Source organism: Oncorhynchus kisutch, linkage group LG16 (assembly GCF_002021735.2).
Source record: "Oncorhynchus kisutch isolate 150728-3 linkage group LG16, Okis_V2, whole genome shotgun sequence".
Lineage (NCBI taxonomy): Eukaryota > Metazoa > Chordata > Actinopteri > Salmoniformes > Salmonidae > Oncorhynchus > Oncorhynchus kisutch.
This window is the reverse complement of record NC_034189.2, coordinates 26423066-26442593: the sequence shown is the minus strand read 5'-3', so window position 1 is coordinate 26442593 and position 19528 is coordinate 26423066. Positions and strand designations below refer to the sequence as shown.

The 19528-nt window shown below is 43.8% G+C and overlaps 1 protein-coding gene across 2 annotated transcripts in view; it reads right to left on the bottom strand.

Annotated features, from left to right (window-relative positions):
- LOC109906262 (regulator of G-protein signaling 12) overlaps window positions 1-19528 on the bottom strand; it is a 68457-nt gene that overhangs the window by 48400 nt on the left and 529 nt on the right. The window contains exons 1-3 of one of the 2 annotated variants that reach the window (XM_031792133.1): window positions 18839-19235; window positions 16453-18410; window positions 13967-14083 (exon numbers count right to left, since the gene is read on the bottom strand). In XM_031792133.1, the coding sequence (XP_031647993.1) occupies window positions 13967-14083; window positions 16453-18318 (1983 nt within the window). In that variant the 5' untranslated portion in view covers window positions 18319-18410; window positions 18839-19235. Of the gene's footprint in view, window positions 1-13966; window positions 14084-16452; window positions 18411-18838; window positions 19236-19528 lie in introns of those variants that run through there. The other variant, XM_020503876.2, reaches the window with a different exon arrangement.

The window sequence follows — 19528 nt, the reverse complement described above, 5'->3', positions numbered from 1 at the left end:
AAATATTATCCATATTGTTTTTATTTTTTATAAAATAAAATATGGCAATGTATGATTGGAGTCAGTTGTGCATGGCTATGTCAGAGATAGAGGGATATGTTGGGTCAGTTTTCAGCCAGGCAGCATGTTGGACATGGGTGTGTCTGTGGTCCAGTCGGCCTATTCCACAGCTTCCTTCAATGATGGGTTATTGATGGCTTTGTTAATTAGCTTCTGACCTATGACTGAATTATTGTCTTTGATTGTGTGTCCAGATATGCTGTGGGTGAAATTATTACTGGTTGGTAGTCCATAGGCCATTTTTATAGCTATTTTTTTGGATTGTCTGTAGCCAATTAATCTGCTGTGGTGAGGCTGTTATATAGCTGATATAAACTTTCAACATTGTCTGCGATGGGGCTCCATATTTTCTTCTGCACAGGGTTTTTAAGTGGTTGAGTCTTTTTCATCCCTCTCTCTCTATGTTCGCTCTATGTGTTGTCCAGTGCATGTTCTTCTGAAATGTGATGCCATGGGATTTAGCCTCTTTTTAAACTTGTATTATTTCGCTATAGAGCTTGAGGTCTAAGAGGACACATTGGGTATTTTGTGGGTTCAACTTTACGCGTCACATGTTAAACCATGTCTCGATCTCTTGAATAGACTGCTGGAGCTGGACCAGTAGCAGAGGTCGTCGGCAAACTGTGAGACTTGACCTATGGTGGGTGGGGGGTTAATAGATGTCTGACATGTATAAGAGGAAGAGTAGTGGGCTTAAGACTGCCCCCTGTGGGACCAATTGCTTCATGGGTAAATGGTGTGTTATTGCTGTGGAGACCTTTAATTGTGTGGTTGTGAAGCTGGTGATTATGTTTCTGATGGAGGGTCATAGTTTAAGACTGGAGTCTGCAAGTTGATATCACAGCCCATTATGCCACATAATGTCTTATGAAAGTCTTAGAATGTTATCTGTGGTTGATCTTGTTTTTCTGAAGCCAGCCTGATGGAATCCATGAAGGCCCATTTCCTCAGTGTGGCTGCTCAGTCTTTGGGTGAGTAATCTCTCAAACAGCTTTCCAACATGGCTGCTGGGGCTGATTTGTCTGTAGCTTGTGACGTTGTATGGGTCTTTACCAGGTTTGCGAATCATTATAACAACTGCAGATTTCCAAGGAAGGGGGAAATGGCCGTGGGTGAGACATGAGGGGAAGAGGTTGGAAAGGAGGGGCAGGTATTTATCGGGTGCTTGTTTGATGAGTGTGCTGTCAACGTTGTCTTCCCCAGATGCTTTGTTTTTCATTTTCTTCAGATGGATTTTAGTTTCTTCAATAGTGAGGGATCGAGCCTCCCGGGTGGCGCAGTGGTCTAAGGCACTGCATCGCACTGCTAGCTGTGCCACCAGAGACTCTGGGTTCGAGCCCAGGCTCTGTTGCAGCCGGCTGCGACCGGGAGGTCCATGGGGCGACGCACAATTGGCCTAGAGTTGTCCAGGTTAGGGAGGGTTTGGCAGGTAGGGATATCCTTGTCTCATCGTGCACTAGCGACTCCTGTGGCGGGCCGGGCGCAGTGCACGCTGACCAGGTCGCCAGGTGCACGGTGTTTCCTCCGACACATTGGTGCGGCTGGCTTCCGGGTTGGATGCGCGCTGTGTTAAGAAGCAGTGTGGCTTGGTTGGGTTGTGTTTCAGAGGACGCATGGCTTTCGACCTTCGTCTCTCCCGAGCCTGTACGGGAGTTGTAGCGATGAGACAAGATAGTAACTACTAACAATTGGATACCACGAAATTGGGGAGAAAAAGGGGGTAACATTTTTAAATAAAAATACTGAGGGATCGGGTGAGAGTAGGGTCTACTGGTGTCGGGAGAGAGGTTTGCTTTTCCATTCTTGGTCAAAGAAAGGGTCATTGGGGTAAGAGTGGACATTTTGTAGGTGGTTTCTGAATAGTATTGCTTTGTTAACTTCTATGAGTTGGTCTTGGGACTTCAACACAGGAATGATATCGTTGGTTTTGTTTCCGTTAATGCCTTAGATTTTTTACCAGAAGGTCTGGGGTTTGGTGCCTGAATCTAGCTGGTGGTAAAAGGCAGTCCACTGTTTCTGTTTATGAAGGGTGAGTTGATGTACAATATGATTCTGTAGCCAGTTAACTTCTGTTTTCAAGTTTGGTGCTCTTGTTCTGATAAAATCACTCCAGACATTTCTCTTCTGCTTGATAAGGCTGAGGATGTGTGGTGGGAGTTGTTGACTTGGTGGTAAGAGAAATAGTCTCTTTCGGGCCTGGATGAGGAATTTTTCCCAGTTTGCATTCTTGTAGTTGTATCTTTGTTTTGCAGGTGCTTGTTGAAGTTGGAGGGAAAAGGAGGCAAGGACAGAAAGGGGGTCACTTCCCACGTCATGACTGACGGAGAAGCTGAGGAGTTTAGCAACCAGGTCAGGGGAGCAGAGGACAAGGCCAAGGATGTCTGCAGTGGAGGTGGAAGAGGAGTGGATGTGTGCGGGCTCATCAATGTTGAGCATGCTCAGGTTTGTGTTGTTGAGGATGTCCCTTAGTACTCTCCCGAGTGGTTTGTTGTGTTACAGTTATATTTGGTATGGCAGTTGTTGGCTGTGAAAGCAGTGACCAGATTTTGAGAGAGTGTTCTTGAGGTTGGACAGTATATAGTGGCTATCAGGGGAGTATTTAAAAATACTTTTGCTGCAGTGTACACATTGTTGTTAAGTTCCTCTTTTGTGAGGTTAAAAACAGCTTCAGAGTACTCAATGCCTTCCTTTAAGAGTCATGGAGAGCATAAAAAAACACAGCGACATTCTTAACTCTTAACTCTTAAACACCTTTTATAGCCTAACTGCATTTCAAGCCAGATAGCTACTCTAACAAATGTTTTACATGTTAACATCAGAAGCATAAGGAGAAACAAACAGGAGCTGATACAACTTCTTTCAGAAAAGCAAACCAGCATCGCCTCATCAACAAAACGCTTTGAAGTACTAATACAAGATTCCTCATTCTTGGCTTTAACATTTTAATAAAGGATCAACCAGAGGGATGCAGAGGGGGTGTGGCACTGCTCTTAAGGATTACCTCCTTTTTTTCCCATTTTCGCCTAAAAAGACATACCCAAATCTAACTGCATGTAGCTCAGGCCCTGAAGCAAGTATATGCATATTATTGGTACCATTTGAAAGGAAACACTTTGAAGTTTATGTAAATGTGAAAGGAATGTAGTAGAATATAACACAATAGATCTGGTAAAATATTATACAAGGAAAAAAACAACTGTTCTTTTGTAAAAAAAAAATGGTACCATCATCTTTGAAATGCAAGAGAAAGGCCATAATGTATTATTCCAGCCCAGGTGCAATTTAGATTTTGGCCACTAGATGGCATCAGTGTATGTGCAACATTTTAGACTGATCCAATGAACCATTGCATTTCTGTTCAAAATGTTGTATCAAGACTGCCCAAATGTGCCTAATTTGTTTATTAATAACTTTTCATGTTCAAAATGTTGAACTCTCGTCAAACAATAGCATGGTATTATTTTGCTGTAATAGCTACTGTAAATTGGACTGTGCAGTTAGATTAACAAGAATTTAAGCTTTCTGCCAATATCAGATATGTCAATGTCCCGGGAAATGTTCTTGTTATTCACAACCTCATGCTAATCACATTAGCCTACGTTAGCTCAACCGTCCTGTGGAAGGGACAACGATCCCGAAGAAGTTTTAAACCATTTCTTTGTCTCCGGAAAAAAAATTGCAGGTCCTCATGCAGGTGAGTTGTGTTATTAAGAAGCTGGGAGCCAGAGAGGCTTGGTGTCGTGGGATGGCTGGTAGTGGCGGTGCTGGTGGGGTTGATGGTGTTAGCAGTAGCAGTAGTGGGCTTGGTCGTGGTGAGGGCTAGATAGGTATACATCTTTCCCACCAGGCAGTTAGCTAGATGTTGTTGACAAATTATATAATGGTTTTGGTATGACGGTGATGACATCATTAAGCTGTGAGCTGGATGTATAATAACAACCCAAACACTTGGTAAGTGTGGGAGTACACAGTACTGTATTTCTGCCCTCGGTTGGTCAGATGTTACTTTCCTTCTATGGTCACGAGGTGGTCGAACAGCGAAGCCAGCAACCACTTTCACATCTGGTTGTTTGGTCACTGAGTTTCCATCTTCTGAGTTCTGCAGCTATATTAATCCGAAGTTGTTGGCCATGTTAACGTAACAGTCCAAGGCAGCTAGCCATTTTTCAGGTCCGTGGGCAGAGAGGCGGCATATTTAATGCAATGAAACCTCTGCAGGAGGAGAAAAAAGTACACCACTGTGGAGAGATTTAGAAAATGTCAGGCCGCTTGCTCTTTACATCCCATAATACTGTGCCCGAGGACACATTTCGTTCCACCCACACTCCGACGCTGGTGCTCTGTGATGTCAGCGAGATAAAAGCGTGTCGTGCTCTTCCTTCGACTGCTAATCCCCCCAAGAACACACTATTTCTGCACCGCCTTTCAAGTCTCAACATCAGCATCATACACTGAAGAAGAATGGAACAAAACCATTTCAAAGATTTTACTGAGCTACAATTCATATAGGAAAATCAGACAATTGAAAAAAACATTTTTAGACCATAATCTATGGATTTCACATGACTGGGATTACAGAATATAGTATCTCTGTGCAATCAAATTTCCATGGATAAAACGCAATGGTGTTCATTGTCCATAGCTTATGCCTGCCCCTACCATAACCCTACCACCACCATGGGGCACTCTGTTCACATCAGCAAACCGCTCGCCCACACAATGCCATCTGCCCAATACAGGTGAAATAGGGATTAATCCATGAAGATGAATCAGCGTGCCAGCGGCCATCGAAGGTGAGCATTTGCCCACTGAAAAAGTTGGTTACGACACCAAACTGCAGTCAGGTCAAGACCCTGATGAGGACGACGAGCACGCAGATGAGCTTCCCTGAGATGGTTTCTGACAGTTGGTGTAGAAATTATTGGGTTGTGCTAACCGTTTCATCAGCTGTCCATGTGGCTGGTCTCCGACTATCCTGCAGATGAAGAAGTCAGATGTGGAGGTCCTGGGCTGGCATGGTTACACATGGTCTCCGGTTGTGAGGTCGGTTGGACGTACTGACACATTTTCTAAAATGACATTGAAGGCGGCTTATGGTAGAGAAATTAACATTTAATTCTCTGGCAAGAGCTCTGGTGGACATCCCTACAGTCAGCATGCCAGTTGCACTCTCCCTCAAAACTTGCGACATCTGTGGCATTGTGTTGTGTAACAAAACTACACATTTTATTGGCCTTTTATTGTCCCCCGCACAAGATGCACCTGAGTAATGATCATACTGTTCAATCAGCTTCTTGATATGTCACACCTGTCAGGTGGATGGATTATATTGGCAAAGGAGAAATGCTCACCAGCAGGGATGTAAACAAGCTAATAAGCTTTTTGTGCGTATGGAACATTTCTGGAATCTTTTATTTCAGCTCATGAAACCAACACTTTAAATGTTGTGTTTATATTTTTGTTCAGTATGCCAAACCCAATCCAGTTGTATACTATACATACTAGGCATTTTCTATATATGGCTCGTATCCGATACATTTAGATTCGAATAGAACATCTAGCCCAACAACATAGCCTACATGTTCATAAAGGTTGCTTTAAAACAAAAATAGATCGATGAGAACATATATACCAAAAACACATGTGCCACCACTGCCAGTAGTACTAGTAATGTTAACAAAGGTTCCTTTAAGACAAAACGGACAGACTGTCTCAGAGCAGGGGGTGAATCACAGTAAAAATGTTATAGGAAACTGAGAGGGGCAGGGCAAAACCACATACAACCACATCAAGTTCAAACTCAACTCAAGTGGCTATAGGCAACCCTAAAAATTGTAATGTTCTCCACGTAGGTTGGGTCTGATTTCAGGTTGACAACGTCTCCAACTCTAATTCCTCCACACCAAAACTCTGCTTCACTCCTCCAAACAACACTAATTCATTTGAAATGGGTCACTAGCCAAGGGACCCCAAACACAGCGCCGCTCAGTCAACAGTTCATAATGAACGCTTCATGAGAATCAACGACGAGAAAAATCACTTCACAAAACCCTTTTAGTATGATGCCTGATTTAAATTCAGTTTGTGTCCCCGGTCCCAGGATTCAGGAAGCGGGACAGTATCTCAGTATACAACGAGACAGTGTGTCACATAGCCACACATGCGAGCTCCGTTGGAGGCTGGAGCTGATCAAAACATTCCTCTGAAGGAGCACACAAGCTAACCACTGTGAGCCACTTAAAACACTCAAATATGAGAGAAAGAGCCCAAAGAAGGCATGAAAGCTGTCAGGGAGACACTGGAAGACACCACAGCACAGCACAGGCAGCATTCCTGTTCAATAAGCATTCCTGTTCAATAAGCATGAGCTACTGTATGAAAGCAAACGGATGAGAGAGGGATGGATAGAGAAGAGAGAGCGAACAATATATACACATGCTCAATGAGATAGAAGACTTACAGAGTTGAGAGTTAAAGTTTTCTCCATGTATGGGGCTGTGTGCAGCGTGTGTGTTTGGCTTGTCTTCAGCGCTGCTGCAGCTCCACACGCCCGGTGTGTGTAAACAAGTCCATCCGCAGGCGCGCTCTGCGGTGTGTGTGTGTGTTTGCAGCCAGGGAGAGCTCAACTCAGGGGCAGTGCAGGAACGCCCAAGATCCTGACAGCTACTGAGAGTTCAAACGATCTCTCTCTCTGCTGCTGCTGTGGCTTGCTTCCTCTTTCCCTCTCTCTACCTCTCTATTTCTCTGTTACTCCCGCTCCCTCCTCTGTCTTCATTCCTCCTCACCATTCCTGCTACGCCCACAAAGTAGATGTCAGAACTACGCTATCCAGCCTATGATATGAGGGGGAAACACAAAACCTTAGACTAACATATGGGAGCACCTTCAACTCTTTGCACACACATGTCATCGGTACACAAACTAGCATATACTCACAAGCATTCCTTCACACCATTTGCAATGCATTCATACACAGACCACAGAAACGCACAGACACTACAAACAGAAACGCTCCATGTCATCTCAGAAGTTTGTGAACTGTGTTGTGCTTGCCTTCCATCGTCTACTTAGTGTGCAAAGTGTCTGATTTGAGTCAGAAATTAAAGCCTGCGATGAGGAAGGAATCGGCTCGGGTGCAAGGGGGGGTGCCGGCAGGTCTTTGACAAGTGTGCGGAAAAACAAATAGAAGAGATACAAAGCGCCACATTCTTTAACATGCCCAAACAAAAAGGGGGTTGGCAAAGCTCCAGTGTGCAGCGAGCCGCTCCTATCGCTCTAACCCCACACACACAAAATACAGTGCCTTCAGAAAGTATTCACACCCCTAGACTTTTTCCACATTTTGTTGCGTTACAGCCTTCATTTAAAATAGATTAAATGTAGTTGTTTGTGTCACTGGCCTACACACAATACAGCCCAAATTGTCAAAGTGGAATTATGTTTGTAGAAATTTTTACAAATTAATTTACAATGAAAAGCTGAAATGTCTTGAGTCAATAAGTATTCAACTCGTTTGTTGTGGCAAGTGTAAATACATTCAGGAGTAATTTGATTAACAAGTAACATAATAAATTGCATGGACTCACTCTTTGTGGAATAATGGTGTTTAACATGATTTTTTAATGACTACCTCATCTCTGTGCCCCATACATACAATTATGTGTAAGGTCCCTCAGTCATGAATTTAAAACACAGATTCAACCACAAAGACCAGAGGTTTTCCAATGCCTCACAAAGAAGAGCACCTACTGGTAGATGGGTAAAAATTAAATAAAAAGCAGACATTGAATATCCCTTTGAGCAGGGTGCGGGTAGCCTAGTGGTTAGAGCGTTGGACTAGTAGCCGGAAGGTTGCAAGTTCAAACCCCCGAGCTGACAAAGTACAAATCTGTCGTTCTGCCCCTGAACAGGCAGTTAACTCACTGTTCCTAGGCCGTCACTGAAAATAAGAATTTGTTCTTAAATGACTTGCCTGGTTAAATACAGATTGACTCTGGTCGTCAGTTGAATGGTGTTTCCTCCGACACATTTGTGCGGCTCGCTTCTCGGTTAAGCAGGCAGGTGTTAAGAAGTGCGGTTTGGTGGGTCACCAGAAACAAAATTGTAGACCTGCACCAGGCTGGGAAGACTGAATCTGCAATAGGTAAGCAGCTTGGTTTGAATAAATCACCTGTGGGAGCAATTATTAGGAAATGGAAGACATACAAGACCACTGATAATCTCCCTCGATCTGGGGCCCCACGCAAGATCTCACCCTGTGGGGTCAAAATGATCACAAGAACGGTGAGCAAAAATCCCAAAATCCCAGAACCACACGGGGGGACCTAGTGAATGACCTGCAGAGAGCTGGGACCAAAGTAACATAGCCTACCATCAGTAACACACTACGCCGCCAAGGACTCAAATCCTGCAGTGCCAGACGTGTCCCCCTGCTTAAGCCAGCACATGTCCAGGCCCGTCTGAAGTTTGCTAGAGAGCATTTGGATGATCCAGAAGAAGACTGGGAGAATGTCATATGGTCAGATGAAACCAAAATATAACTTTTTGGTAAAAACTCAACTCGTCGTGTTTGGAGGACAAAGAATGCTGAGTTGCATCCAAAGAACACCATACCTACTGTGAAGCATGGGGGTGGAAACATCATACTTTGGGGCTGTTTTTCTGCAAAGGGACCAGGACGACTGATCCGTGTAAAGGAAAGAATGAATGGGGCCATGTATCGTGAGATTTTGAGTGAAAACCTCCTTCCATCAGCAAGGGCATTGAAGATGAAACGTGGCTGGGTCTTTCAGCATGACAATGATCCCAAACACACAGCCCGGGCAACGAAGGAGTGGCTTTGTAAGAAGCATTTCAAGGTCCTGGAGTGGCCTAGCCAGTCTCCAGATCTCAACCCCGTAGAAAATCTTTGGAGGGAGTTGAAAGTCCGTGTTGCCCAGCAACAGTCCCAAAACATCACTGCTCTAGAGGAGATCTGCATGGAGGAATGGGCAAAAATACCAGCAACAGTGTGTGAAAACCTTGTGAAGACTTACAGAAAACATTTGACCTCTGTCATTGCCAACAAAGGGTATATAACAAAGTATTGAGATAAACTTTTGTTATTGACCAAATACTTATTTTCCACCATAATTTGCAAATACATTCATTAAAAATCCTACAATGTGATTTTTGTCTGTCATAGTTGAAGTTTACCTATGATGAAAATTACAGGCCTCTCTCAACTTTTTAAGTGTGAGAACTTGCACAATTGGTGGCAGACTAAATACTTTTTTGCCCCACTGTATGTAAATGAGATATAGGCTGTAACACAACAAAATATGGAATACATCAAGGGTTATGAATACTTCAGAAAGGCTCTGTACATCAACCACTGATCATCACAGTCCTCTGCTGAGACCAAACGGCAACCAGGAAAAACACCAGATTAGGCTAGCCGACAGGACAATCTGGGGTAGCTACGTGTCAGAGGCTCTGTGATGTGCGGAAAATATAACAGCGTTTACCGATTCCTGACTCCTATTGCCACTGCTCTGACGCACACTACTGACCACGGAAAAAGAAACAGGGCCCCGGCTTCCTGAGCATCAAACGGAGAGAGGTTATCCACAGGCAGGGGTCTCGCCACAACGCCACTGGAAGGGTCTACCAGGGTCCCATGGTGTCCGCTCATGTCCAGATGTGTGCAGTGACCAATGGCGGCTTATCACATTTTGGATTCGCACAGCGTGAGAAAAGGGCTCAACAACATCCTAAGGAGCTGAGGAAGGAACTTTAGGAGTCAGGAGGGTAGTCGTAGGAAAAGCTCCCCTCAAAAAACACCTTCCAATCCCTGTGTAATGGGATATTCCAATATGATGCAAACTACTTAATAAACATGTGTGTTCACCTTTGCTTCTGGAGAGGCTTAGATACGATGACACTTGCAATTTATACGGTGAGGAACAACTAACAACATAAGAAATCTTACAGTTTGGGTGCTTTGATGTAGCTTGTACTTCATGCCCCAGTTTGTCATTCCATATTTTTTCTTTACGGAATGCCTTTCCTTATCATAAAAGAGCAGATTACTTATCTATTGCTGTCATTTTTCATCTTCTCTAGCATTGAATACAGTAGCTGATCATGTTACCAGGCAGGATAATAGACATGGAGGTTCCATTACAGGGTGTGGTATTAGGGGGCTTATGACACTGAATCAATGGTTCACGGAATCCGACACAGTGTAAATACAGAGTAAAATAACTGTCTAACCTCTGCAAATAGATTACCTATTATCTCAGCATAGTTTATAATCATATCCCTTATGGCTGAGATCTGCTAGTGCAGAGCCTTTAGGAGTGACTCATTGATATTTTAAGCACCAACTGTCAGAGCAGCTCACAGATTACTGCACCTGTACATAGCCCACCTATAATTTAGCCCAAACAACTACCTCTTTCCCAACTGTATTTAATTTTTATTTATTTATTTATTTTGCTGCTTTGCACCCCATAATTTTTTTTCTTCTACTTTGCACATTCTTCCATTGCAAAACTACCATTCCAGTATTTTACTTGCTATATTGTACTTACTTTGCCATCATGGCCTTTTTTGCCTTTACCTCCCTTCTCACCTCATTTGCTCACATTGTATATAGACTTGTTTATACTGCATTATTGACTGTATGTTTGTTTTTACTCCATGTGTAACTCTGTGTCGTTTTATCTGTCGAACTGCTTTGCTTTATCTTGGCCAGGTCGCAATTGTAAATGAGAACTTGTTCTCAACTTGCCTACCTGGTTAAATAAAGGTAAAATAAAATAAATAAATAAAAATTTGACTGATAATCCTGTGAAGCTGCTATAGGCTGGTTAAACCAGACTGAATGAAACTATGGTGTCTGCAGCATTCAGTCTAGTTTAGCCAGGCTGGTGACACTGAGCCCTCGAGGTAATGAGCTCTTGACATGGAAACCAGGGGTGGGTGATAGCCATAGATGAGGATCTAATAGTCTTTGGCCGCCATTAGAACAAAACCTCAAAAAGTAATTACCTGAAACTGACTTGCCTAGTTAAATAAAGGTGAAATAAAATATATATTTTTTAAATTTATACCATCAGCATTGGTCAATTTCACTCATTGTACTTATTTCATCATGGTTCCAGGGTGGCTGAAACAGTGACTACACAAGGAAAATCCCTGAGGACCAGCAACTCCTAAGAAACCCTTAAGTTTGAACTCCACAGTTTCATAACATAGAAATGTACATCTTGGGGAAAACGCTATACTGTAAAGGCGAGGCTCTCTTGGCCGAACTGTGTTCAAATTCACTTAGCCCCACTTAGGTAAGTGGGCAGCCGGCCGCTGACCAAAATGCAATTTAGCTCATTGAATACACACAAGTCTTAGTGTTCCAGGAAACACTTTAGGGAATTGTACTTCTCTTACTTACTGTTCCCCATTTGAACTGGGGATTCCCATTCAGTCTGTGGCCACCCAAATAGAGCCTTTTTTGCTTCACAAGTAGCTAGGCCAAAGCTATTTCTGATGTATGTACAAAAAAAAATACAGTTTGCGTCATATAGAGGATCAAATAGCAGGATTAGCCACTACCCTGAAAGTGTCACGTCCTGACCGTAGTTCCTTTTTTAGGTCTCTGTTTTAGTTTGGTCAGGGCGTGAGTTGGGGTGGGCATTCTATGTTTTGTGTTCTATGTTTTATATCTCTATGTGTTTGGCCTGGTATGGTTACCAATCAGAGGCAGTTGACAATCGTTGTCTCTGATTGAGAACCGTACTTAGGTAGCCTGTTTTCCTATTTTGAGTTGTGGGTGATTGTTTTCTGTTGTGTCTGCACCAGACAGAACTGTTTCGGATTCGTTCGTTCACGTTGTTATTTCAGTGTTCATTAAATAAATATGGACACATACCACGCTGCACCTTGGTCCTCTCCTTCCAACAGTCGTTACAGAAAGCCCAATTAAAAAAGGGATGTCAAAATGAACCATGCCTAGTTATTATTTAATTCAATACATGCTTACGTTGGAAAACCTAGTCCTATATGTCAAATGAAATGCTCTTGATGACAAAGTATTCCTAGTATTGCAATATTTTATTTATATCTATAAATGTCATTTGTGTGAAGCCCAAGGCAAATGTCCTTATCGTGCAGACAATACCATGTTGTATCCATTTTAGTCTATTGTATTAGAGCTATAAATGTAGGTAGCAGACTTTTAATGTAGGCCTATAACAGATCCTTTTCTATAGGTTCATATTATAGTTGTATAATTAAGCAATAAGGCACGAGGGGGTGTGGTATACTGCCAATATACCACAGCCAAGTACTGTTCATATGCACGACGCAATGCGGAGTGCCTGGATACAGCCCTTAGCCATGGTACATTGGCCATATACCACAAACCTCAGAAGTGCCTTATTGCCATTATAAACTTGTTACCAATGTCATTAGTGTAGTAAAAATGTTGTCATATCCGTGGTATACGGTCTGATATACCACGGCTGTCAGCCAATTAGCATTTAGGGATCGAATCACCCAGTTTAGAATTATGTGTATCATACAGTTGCTTACATGCCAGCATGTACAGTTAGCATGTGAGGGTGGGCTCTGTAGACAGAGATCATAGCTATTGCTAACATATGAAAGTCTGTGTGATCTCTTTATTGATGTCAAGGACAGTTTCAACACTTAAAACACCCTGTCTTTCTCCCTAGCCGTCACAGTAGCTGTTGACCCTGAAGAGGCTGCAAGGTCCGAGTGTACTTTGCTCCTCGCAACCGGAAGAATTCCAGATTGTCTACACCAATGACATCATCGCTGTAGCATAAGCAAATAGTGAACTGGAGCAAATCTTTATATAGTTCCCAGTCCAGGGTTCACACACTGACTGACAATACCATTATCTTCTCTTCACTCCTCTGCAGCGCCAGTGACTCAGAAATCCCTCAGACAGAATGAGCAGAAACCGTTAGTCATGACATCTTAATGCTGTGTAGTAAAAAATGTGCAGCCACGTTGAGATAAAAAAGTGAATCGTGCGTTGTGCTGACAGACGGCTTTGAAGTTGAGTCGTTCGACGACAAAAAGAGTAAGCAAAACTAAATGTCAAAACCTGTTAGGTTAGGCATAAGAAATGTGCTTTACATTGTGTGAGGCTGTTCGGTAAAGGTTTATCTTCCAGAGAGGCTTTTTGAAAACCCTATTGAACTTAAACAGAGAACAAGAGGCAGCAAGTTTCTGACACTACTGTTTAGTGTGGGGGTGAGTGACAGGGTGTGTGTTTATGCAGTGTGTGTGTATGTATGCAGTGTGTGTGCACGTGTATGCAGTAGGGTATGTGTGAAAGCAGGAGCCAGTAGAATCCCAAAGCAGCGCTAATAGGGGAGAAATGTGGGCACGTCATTCAGTCATTCAGCAGCGCTGCTCATTAGCAAGGCCAAACCAACAGGGCCCATGCCTCGGGCCCACACAAAGGCCACTTTGTGAGCCACCCTCACCACAAGTGTGGCACCAAACACGAGAATGAAACAGAAATGAAAGGTTAAGAAAGAGCTGAAACTGGAGCAGAACGGAAGGGGGAGGGACGTTCGGCTGAATGTCCAAATTAGACCATCTCCTCTGCATAGAGGTGAACGGCATGATGGAAAAATACCGTTCCCATAAAAGATGGGTACACAGCGTAACAGGGCCATTGTTCAATGCTGTAATATAAAGGCATTGGTACGATAAGCCGGAACAGAGTTGTATTGAATTAAGTCCATTGAATTGCACCAGATATTTTACTCTCATTCAAGTAATTATAATTCCAAAAACTCCAAAGGGTTAATACCAGAGTAGGAGGAGCTAGGTTTAAATGTATATGACTGCAGTTATAAATACTGTACTGGAACTGTATTGGGTCTACCTCCAGGTCATCCAGTGATCGTGCCAGGCTGAGCTTGTTGGGGTGTCCAAATGAGCGACGGCCCGAGAAGCGACGGCCAGAGGAGCGTCCCGCACCAATGCCCCAGAACTTGGAGCCCTGTCAAGGGCAGAAGAGAAATCATAAGAATGACAAAACATCACACTATTACATGGACACAATTGATCTTATCGTGGTTTTTGTCATACTTAGTTATGGGTTATGAGCCTACATAACACCATCATAAACATGACAAAAACATGACATAACACCTTATTAGGTAAGCATTAGGGATTAGGAAATGTATCAATGATCAGTTTAACATGATCATTCTTCTGTCTGGAATACACTTCCGTACATAATAGACAAGGCTTAAACAAGCTTGCAGTGTTGGGGGAAAATTGGAGAGGGTGATAAGGAACTATCTCCCTGGGCAATTTAGATGATGTAAACCGAGATGATGTAAAGCAACCAAGATTACAAATGTTCTTCCTGCCTTGACCTTAAGGCCATATGCATATCCTTATCTAACATGGGTCATGACACACAACTTTAGGGGCGGCAGGTAGCCTAGTGGTTAGAGTGTTGGGCCAGTAACTGAAAGGTTACTAGATTGAATCCCCGAGCTGACATGGTAAACATCTGTTGTTCTCCCCTGAACAAGGAAGTTAACCACTGTTCCTAGGCTGTCATTGTAAATAAGAATTTGTTCTTAACTGACTTGCCTGGTTAAATAACATTTAAAAACTCCCTTCTGCCAGACAACATAACTCATCATGGCAAATGTGATTGGCTCACAGATTGTATAAAAATAACAGACTGGCCACCCAAGACTTACAGTGAGCCCCATGTGAAACATGGTCAAGCCCATTAGTCTCAGTTTGGCACAATGCTGACAATTTCACAGACACCAGTTGGGCTGAGGAAGTGAAGAAATTGATTTTCAATTTATTTCAAAAGCCTCCATCAAATTCAACTCCTCCACTACTCATCTGTACCTTAATCTCAGTTTAACTGCTATATGCTAAATGAGCATGAGAAACGCATTTTGCCAGAAGCCCTGCTATTATAATGATGGGTGAAAGCCCAGCCTGTTTGAGCTGGAATAAAGAACTGCCGGTAATTACCATGGTATCACATGGGCTCTACCCTGTAATTTTATTTTGCTTCCTGTGCAAAATTGTCTTCTTTTTCAGAACAGAGACAGACACGCGATTCATCCCGGAGTATGCACACAGAACAATAACTTTCACTTGGATAAACAGCGAGAGACAAACACAATGATAAACAGTGCACACATTTTCCACTATCATCAAACTCTGGGAATCTGCTCTCTGCAATGGAAAGAAGAAGAGCAGAAACAAAAACACATTAGAGGGTGGAGGAGGATTCTCTCCATTTCTTACCAGCTTCTGCTTAAATATGCCACTCTGTCAAAGCAAAGTTTCTGTTTTGACAAATGCCTGCATTTCCATGGAACACATCCATCTTTATCTACACTCATACCATCCAATAGTGCAGCCACAGGAGAATAATATTATAAAAGGTCAACTTTCTGTATTGGCTATTACATTTTTTTGTGGAGGGGGGGTCCAGAATATCACAAGTTTGGAATGCACATTTCCTTGTGTCAACAAAAAACATAAATAAGTAGCAAAGTACTTCTTCCATGGGGAAAAGCATTCCCACCCCAGCTAGATAGTGAAACAGGGACATCTTGTGGATAATGAGGAAAACAACAAAAAAGACTGTTTGGAACTAAATCCTGGATGTGGATTTATGACAATGACATCATTGTGGTATAAATCAACAGGTGACATTTTTTGCTCAATTCCCAGCCAAATGAGCGGTGAAATGGTGTATTATATTAGGTGTGAAAGTGAATGGACTGTCCACCCTATCAGTGCCTGGCAACTCGACTCCTGCAAACCATTTATTACTTCCGGTGGAATAAAGCTGAACAAAAAGCTAATAGAAACACAAAACCAGATGTATGTTCACACTACACAGACATGATTGCTGAATACTGCACAATTCCCCACAATATTGGACTATAAATTGTGACTTCCTGTATTATACTTACACTAAAATGTTTATTCTACTGAACCATTTACTTTATGTTCATATTCTCATCTACTGTTGTTGCATTGTCGAGAAGGAACCTGCAAGAAAGAATTTTGCTGGACGGTGTATACCATGTGTATCCCATACATACAACTAATAAAACTTGAAACTTCCTGTAGAATAAAGTTGAACATAAAGCAAAAACAAACACAAAACTGGATGTTAAACAGAAGGGACATGCAAAGGTATTTTTTTTCAGCCTTTGCACAATCTCCTTTATTAACTTTGGGTTAGGGAAAACACAAACTCTGGCCTATACATTAAGTTAACACACACACGCACGCACACACATTGACACACCACAGAATCATCAACACAACAGCAAATCTCTATCAACACAACAACATTCTCTCTTCTAATCTCACCTTGGTATTAGCATCTCTCCTGGGCTTTCCATTTAGCAGCTCTCCAGATTCTGCTCTCCAGAGTCGTTTTGCCCACTCCTCCCTGGCCTCTGCTGCCTGGTACCTGTCTGGTGGGATCTGGCTCCTGGGGGGTGGCAGGGCATTGGTGCAACCCACCGTGGCTGGTCCTGACCAGCTGTTAGTGGCCGGTGTTGCCTGGGGATCAGGCTCTCCACTGTGACCCCTAGGCCACCTCTGCTTGATGCTCATAGAGAACCAGCGTTGACTGCTTCTGAAGGGGCCTCCTCCTTCTGTTAGGTTCTGGATCTTACCCACAGGGTAAGGCGGTGGCGGGGGCTTGAACTGAAACTCCAACTTGGGAGGAGGGCCTCCGGATGGGCCGGTTAACGACGCTGGGCCCGGTAGAGATTCAGAAAGGGAATGGGTGCTTCCCGGATTAGGATGACCGTTTAAGTTTAGGCGGCCATTTTGGTGAGCTACTATTTGGGTGAGGTTTGCTTCAGCCTGGGGGTAATCCTCCCATGGACAGCTGGGGAGGTTGCTCCCGGGGTTGGTTCCGTGGGCAACTGGGAAATCCCTGTCCGGTCTCTCCTCAGGGGGGGAAGCGTTTCCGATCCCGCTGTCTCTGTTGCTGCTGGCACTGCCGTTCTTGCAGGCTCTGCTGCTGTTCTGTCGAGTGTGGAGGTGGTGGGCCGACTCTCTGTCCAGCCTGGTTCTAAGCCTCTCCACCGCCTCCCCCATGTCACAGTATAAGACAGACACAAACTGGAGGACGGAGGGTGGTGTGAGGGGGAACTCCTGGCAGCCCTGGGTGTCTGGGGTGCAGTCAAAGCCAAAGCGCCCGGCGATGCCCAGGTGGTCACTGTGGTGGCACAGCTCGGGGTCGATGAAAAAGACATGGCAGGAGGATCTCAGGGGACCGTTCTTCCCCACATGGCCACCAGAGACGTGTGCAGTGGTGACCATGCAAAAGAAGCGCCTGTCCTCGGAACACACAACTCCCACGACAAGGTTCTCAGAAGGGAAGGCTGCCAGGACAGCTCCAGCGTCATCACAGAGGCGGACACAGTCGAACATGACCTTTATCATCACCAGCGTGTGGGTCTCCTGCTCAATGCCCATACGTCTAATACACCTGCGGATCACCTGTAGGCAGTCATCCTCTGAGCTGGGGCTGGACAAGGCCAAGATCAGTTCAGTAGAGCCCAGGTAGCCCACCACCATGGCTGTGTTCAGCAAACTCCAGTCTGGATTCACATCGTTCTCCTGGTCATTGAAAACAGAGTCGATGTCTGCCACTTTGGCGGTTTCTTCCTCAGACAGGAAGCCAGGTTGGAATTTGGAGTTCCACAGTTGGGTCCAGTGGGACATGTCCGGTTCTGACAAAGGCCTCGGCTTAAATGGAGTGGCGTTTACTGAGTTACATGACGAGTTGCCAGAGTGGTCCAAAACTGTTCGAAAAACTCGCCCCTTTTGAAAAAGCCCCATTCCCTCTGTTCTAGAAAGCCCTAACTCCTCTTTGCTGGAGGAAGGGTCCACCGTGGGCCCGGTCCCGACAAGCACCACCAACCGCAAGGGTCCTTTACAGGTGCCAATCAACTGCACCACAGCCTCGTGGGAAGCATTTGCGACATCGATTCCGTTTACACTCACTATACAATCCCCCTGCTTTAGTCCCAGCAGGTCTGCAGGGCTCCCCTCCAATATACCACTCAAGAGGCACGGGCCTTGTCCTGATAATGTGAACCCGTAGCCTACACGTCCTCGAACAACCTCGACCCCTCTGGCTTCCTGAGGGGCGGTCAAATTCAGACGCCTTCGTGCCCTGTCGTTCTGTCCCGGCATCCTCATCCTGAATGTGGACATTTTTCAAATGGAGAGCGTGGGACCTTTGAGTCACAATGGAATGTTATCTTTTAGTGCCAACAATGAAGTGTTTTAATCATCCTGCATAAACACTAAAAGTAGACAAGAGAGAGACAAAGAGAGAGACAGAGAGAGGACAAAGATAAGTGAGATACAGTGTATCAAATATTGATTAAGCATAGGCCTCCAGAATCAATATTCTTAACAAACAGCAACTGTAACACTTATCCTGTGATAATATTATGTAACAAAGTATTTGTTACACAATGTTACAAAAGACTAATGATTGCATCAAATGCTTTCCCCCTTCAATTAAAAAATATGTTATTCCACTTCAATAGGCTAATGCTGCATACAATCTCCATATTTTGGGAAAAAAATATATTGAGTTATTATAGTTTAACCAGACAAGTGTGGGCGGTGAGCGTGAAAATAAACCGTCTGCTAGAGCAAACAGCGCCAGCTGGCCCCCTTCTCAAGAACAGTTCAATCAAAGCAAGAGCTTTCAAACCAGACAAACCTGTTCGAGCGCCTTGAATTGGTTTCGTTGGACATCACATCATTTTCTATTCTACCTCCCTTGGTTATTACATTTTTGCCTTGTCTGTCCAAACACAGCAAAACCCAAAATATTTTCGAAAACATTTGCTAGAGTTTTAAATGTAAAGTAGCCCAGCCTATGCCGATGAAGTTTAGGCGCAGATACAATGTTGCCAGTGCCACTGAAATTAACGTTACCGTTCAAATATTGCATAATCCCAAACGTCCCAAAAAAGTGTTAGAAATCTACACGTGCATAGTTTCCGAAACGTAATAATTTGTGTTTTCAAAAATTCCCTCGTATTCCGTATTCCATATGGCCGTGACAAACACTCATGTTGGGGACAAAGCGTCTTTCATAGTAACCATGACACTCTAACGTTTTCAGAGCACGTGATGTATTTAATTCGCCAATGAGGTGATTCGATTCATCTCGCCCGTGTAGGCGTGTTTTGCATCGGCTGAAAATGGATTGCATTCGATTTGGAACCGGGCTGACTCCCAGGCTCGAGCCAGGTGCCCTGTTCAAAGCCCACTGCGAAGTCGGCTCCAAACAAAAGTGACGCAAGTAAGCACTTGCATAAGGATTCTGTGTTATCCCATGTAAAAGTGATTGCATTTGATAAAAACGCTTTATCTGCCTTACCAATGATTTGTTTTTGAAAATTCA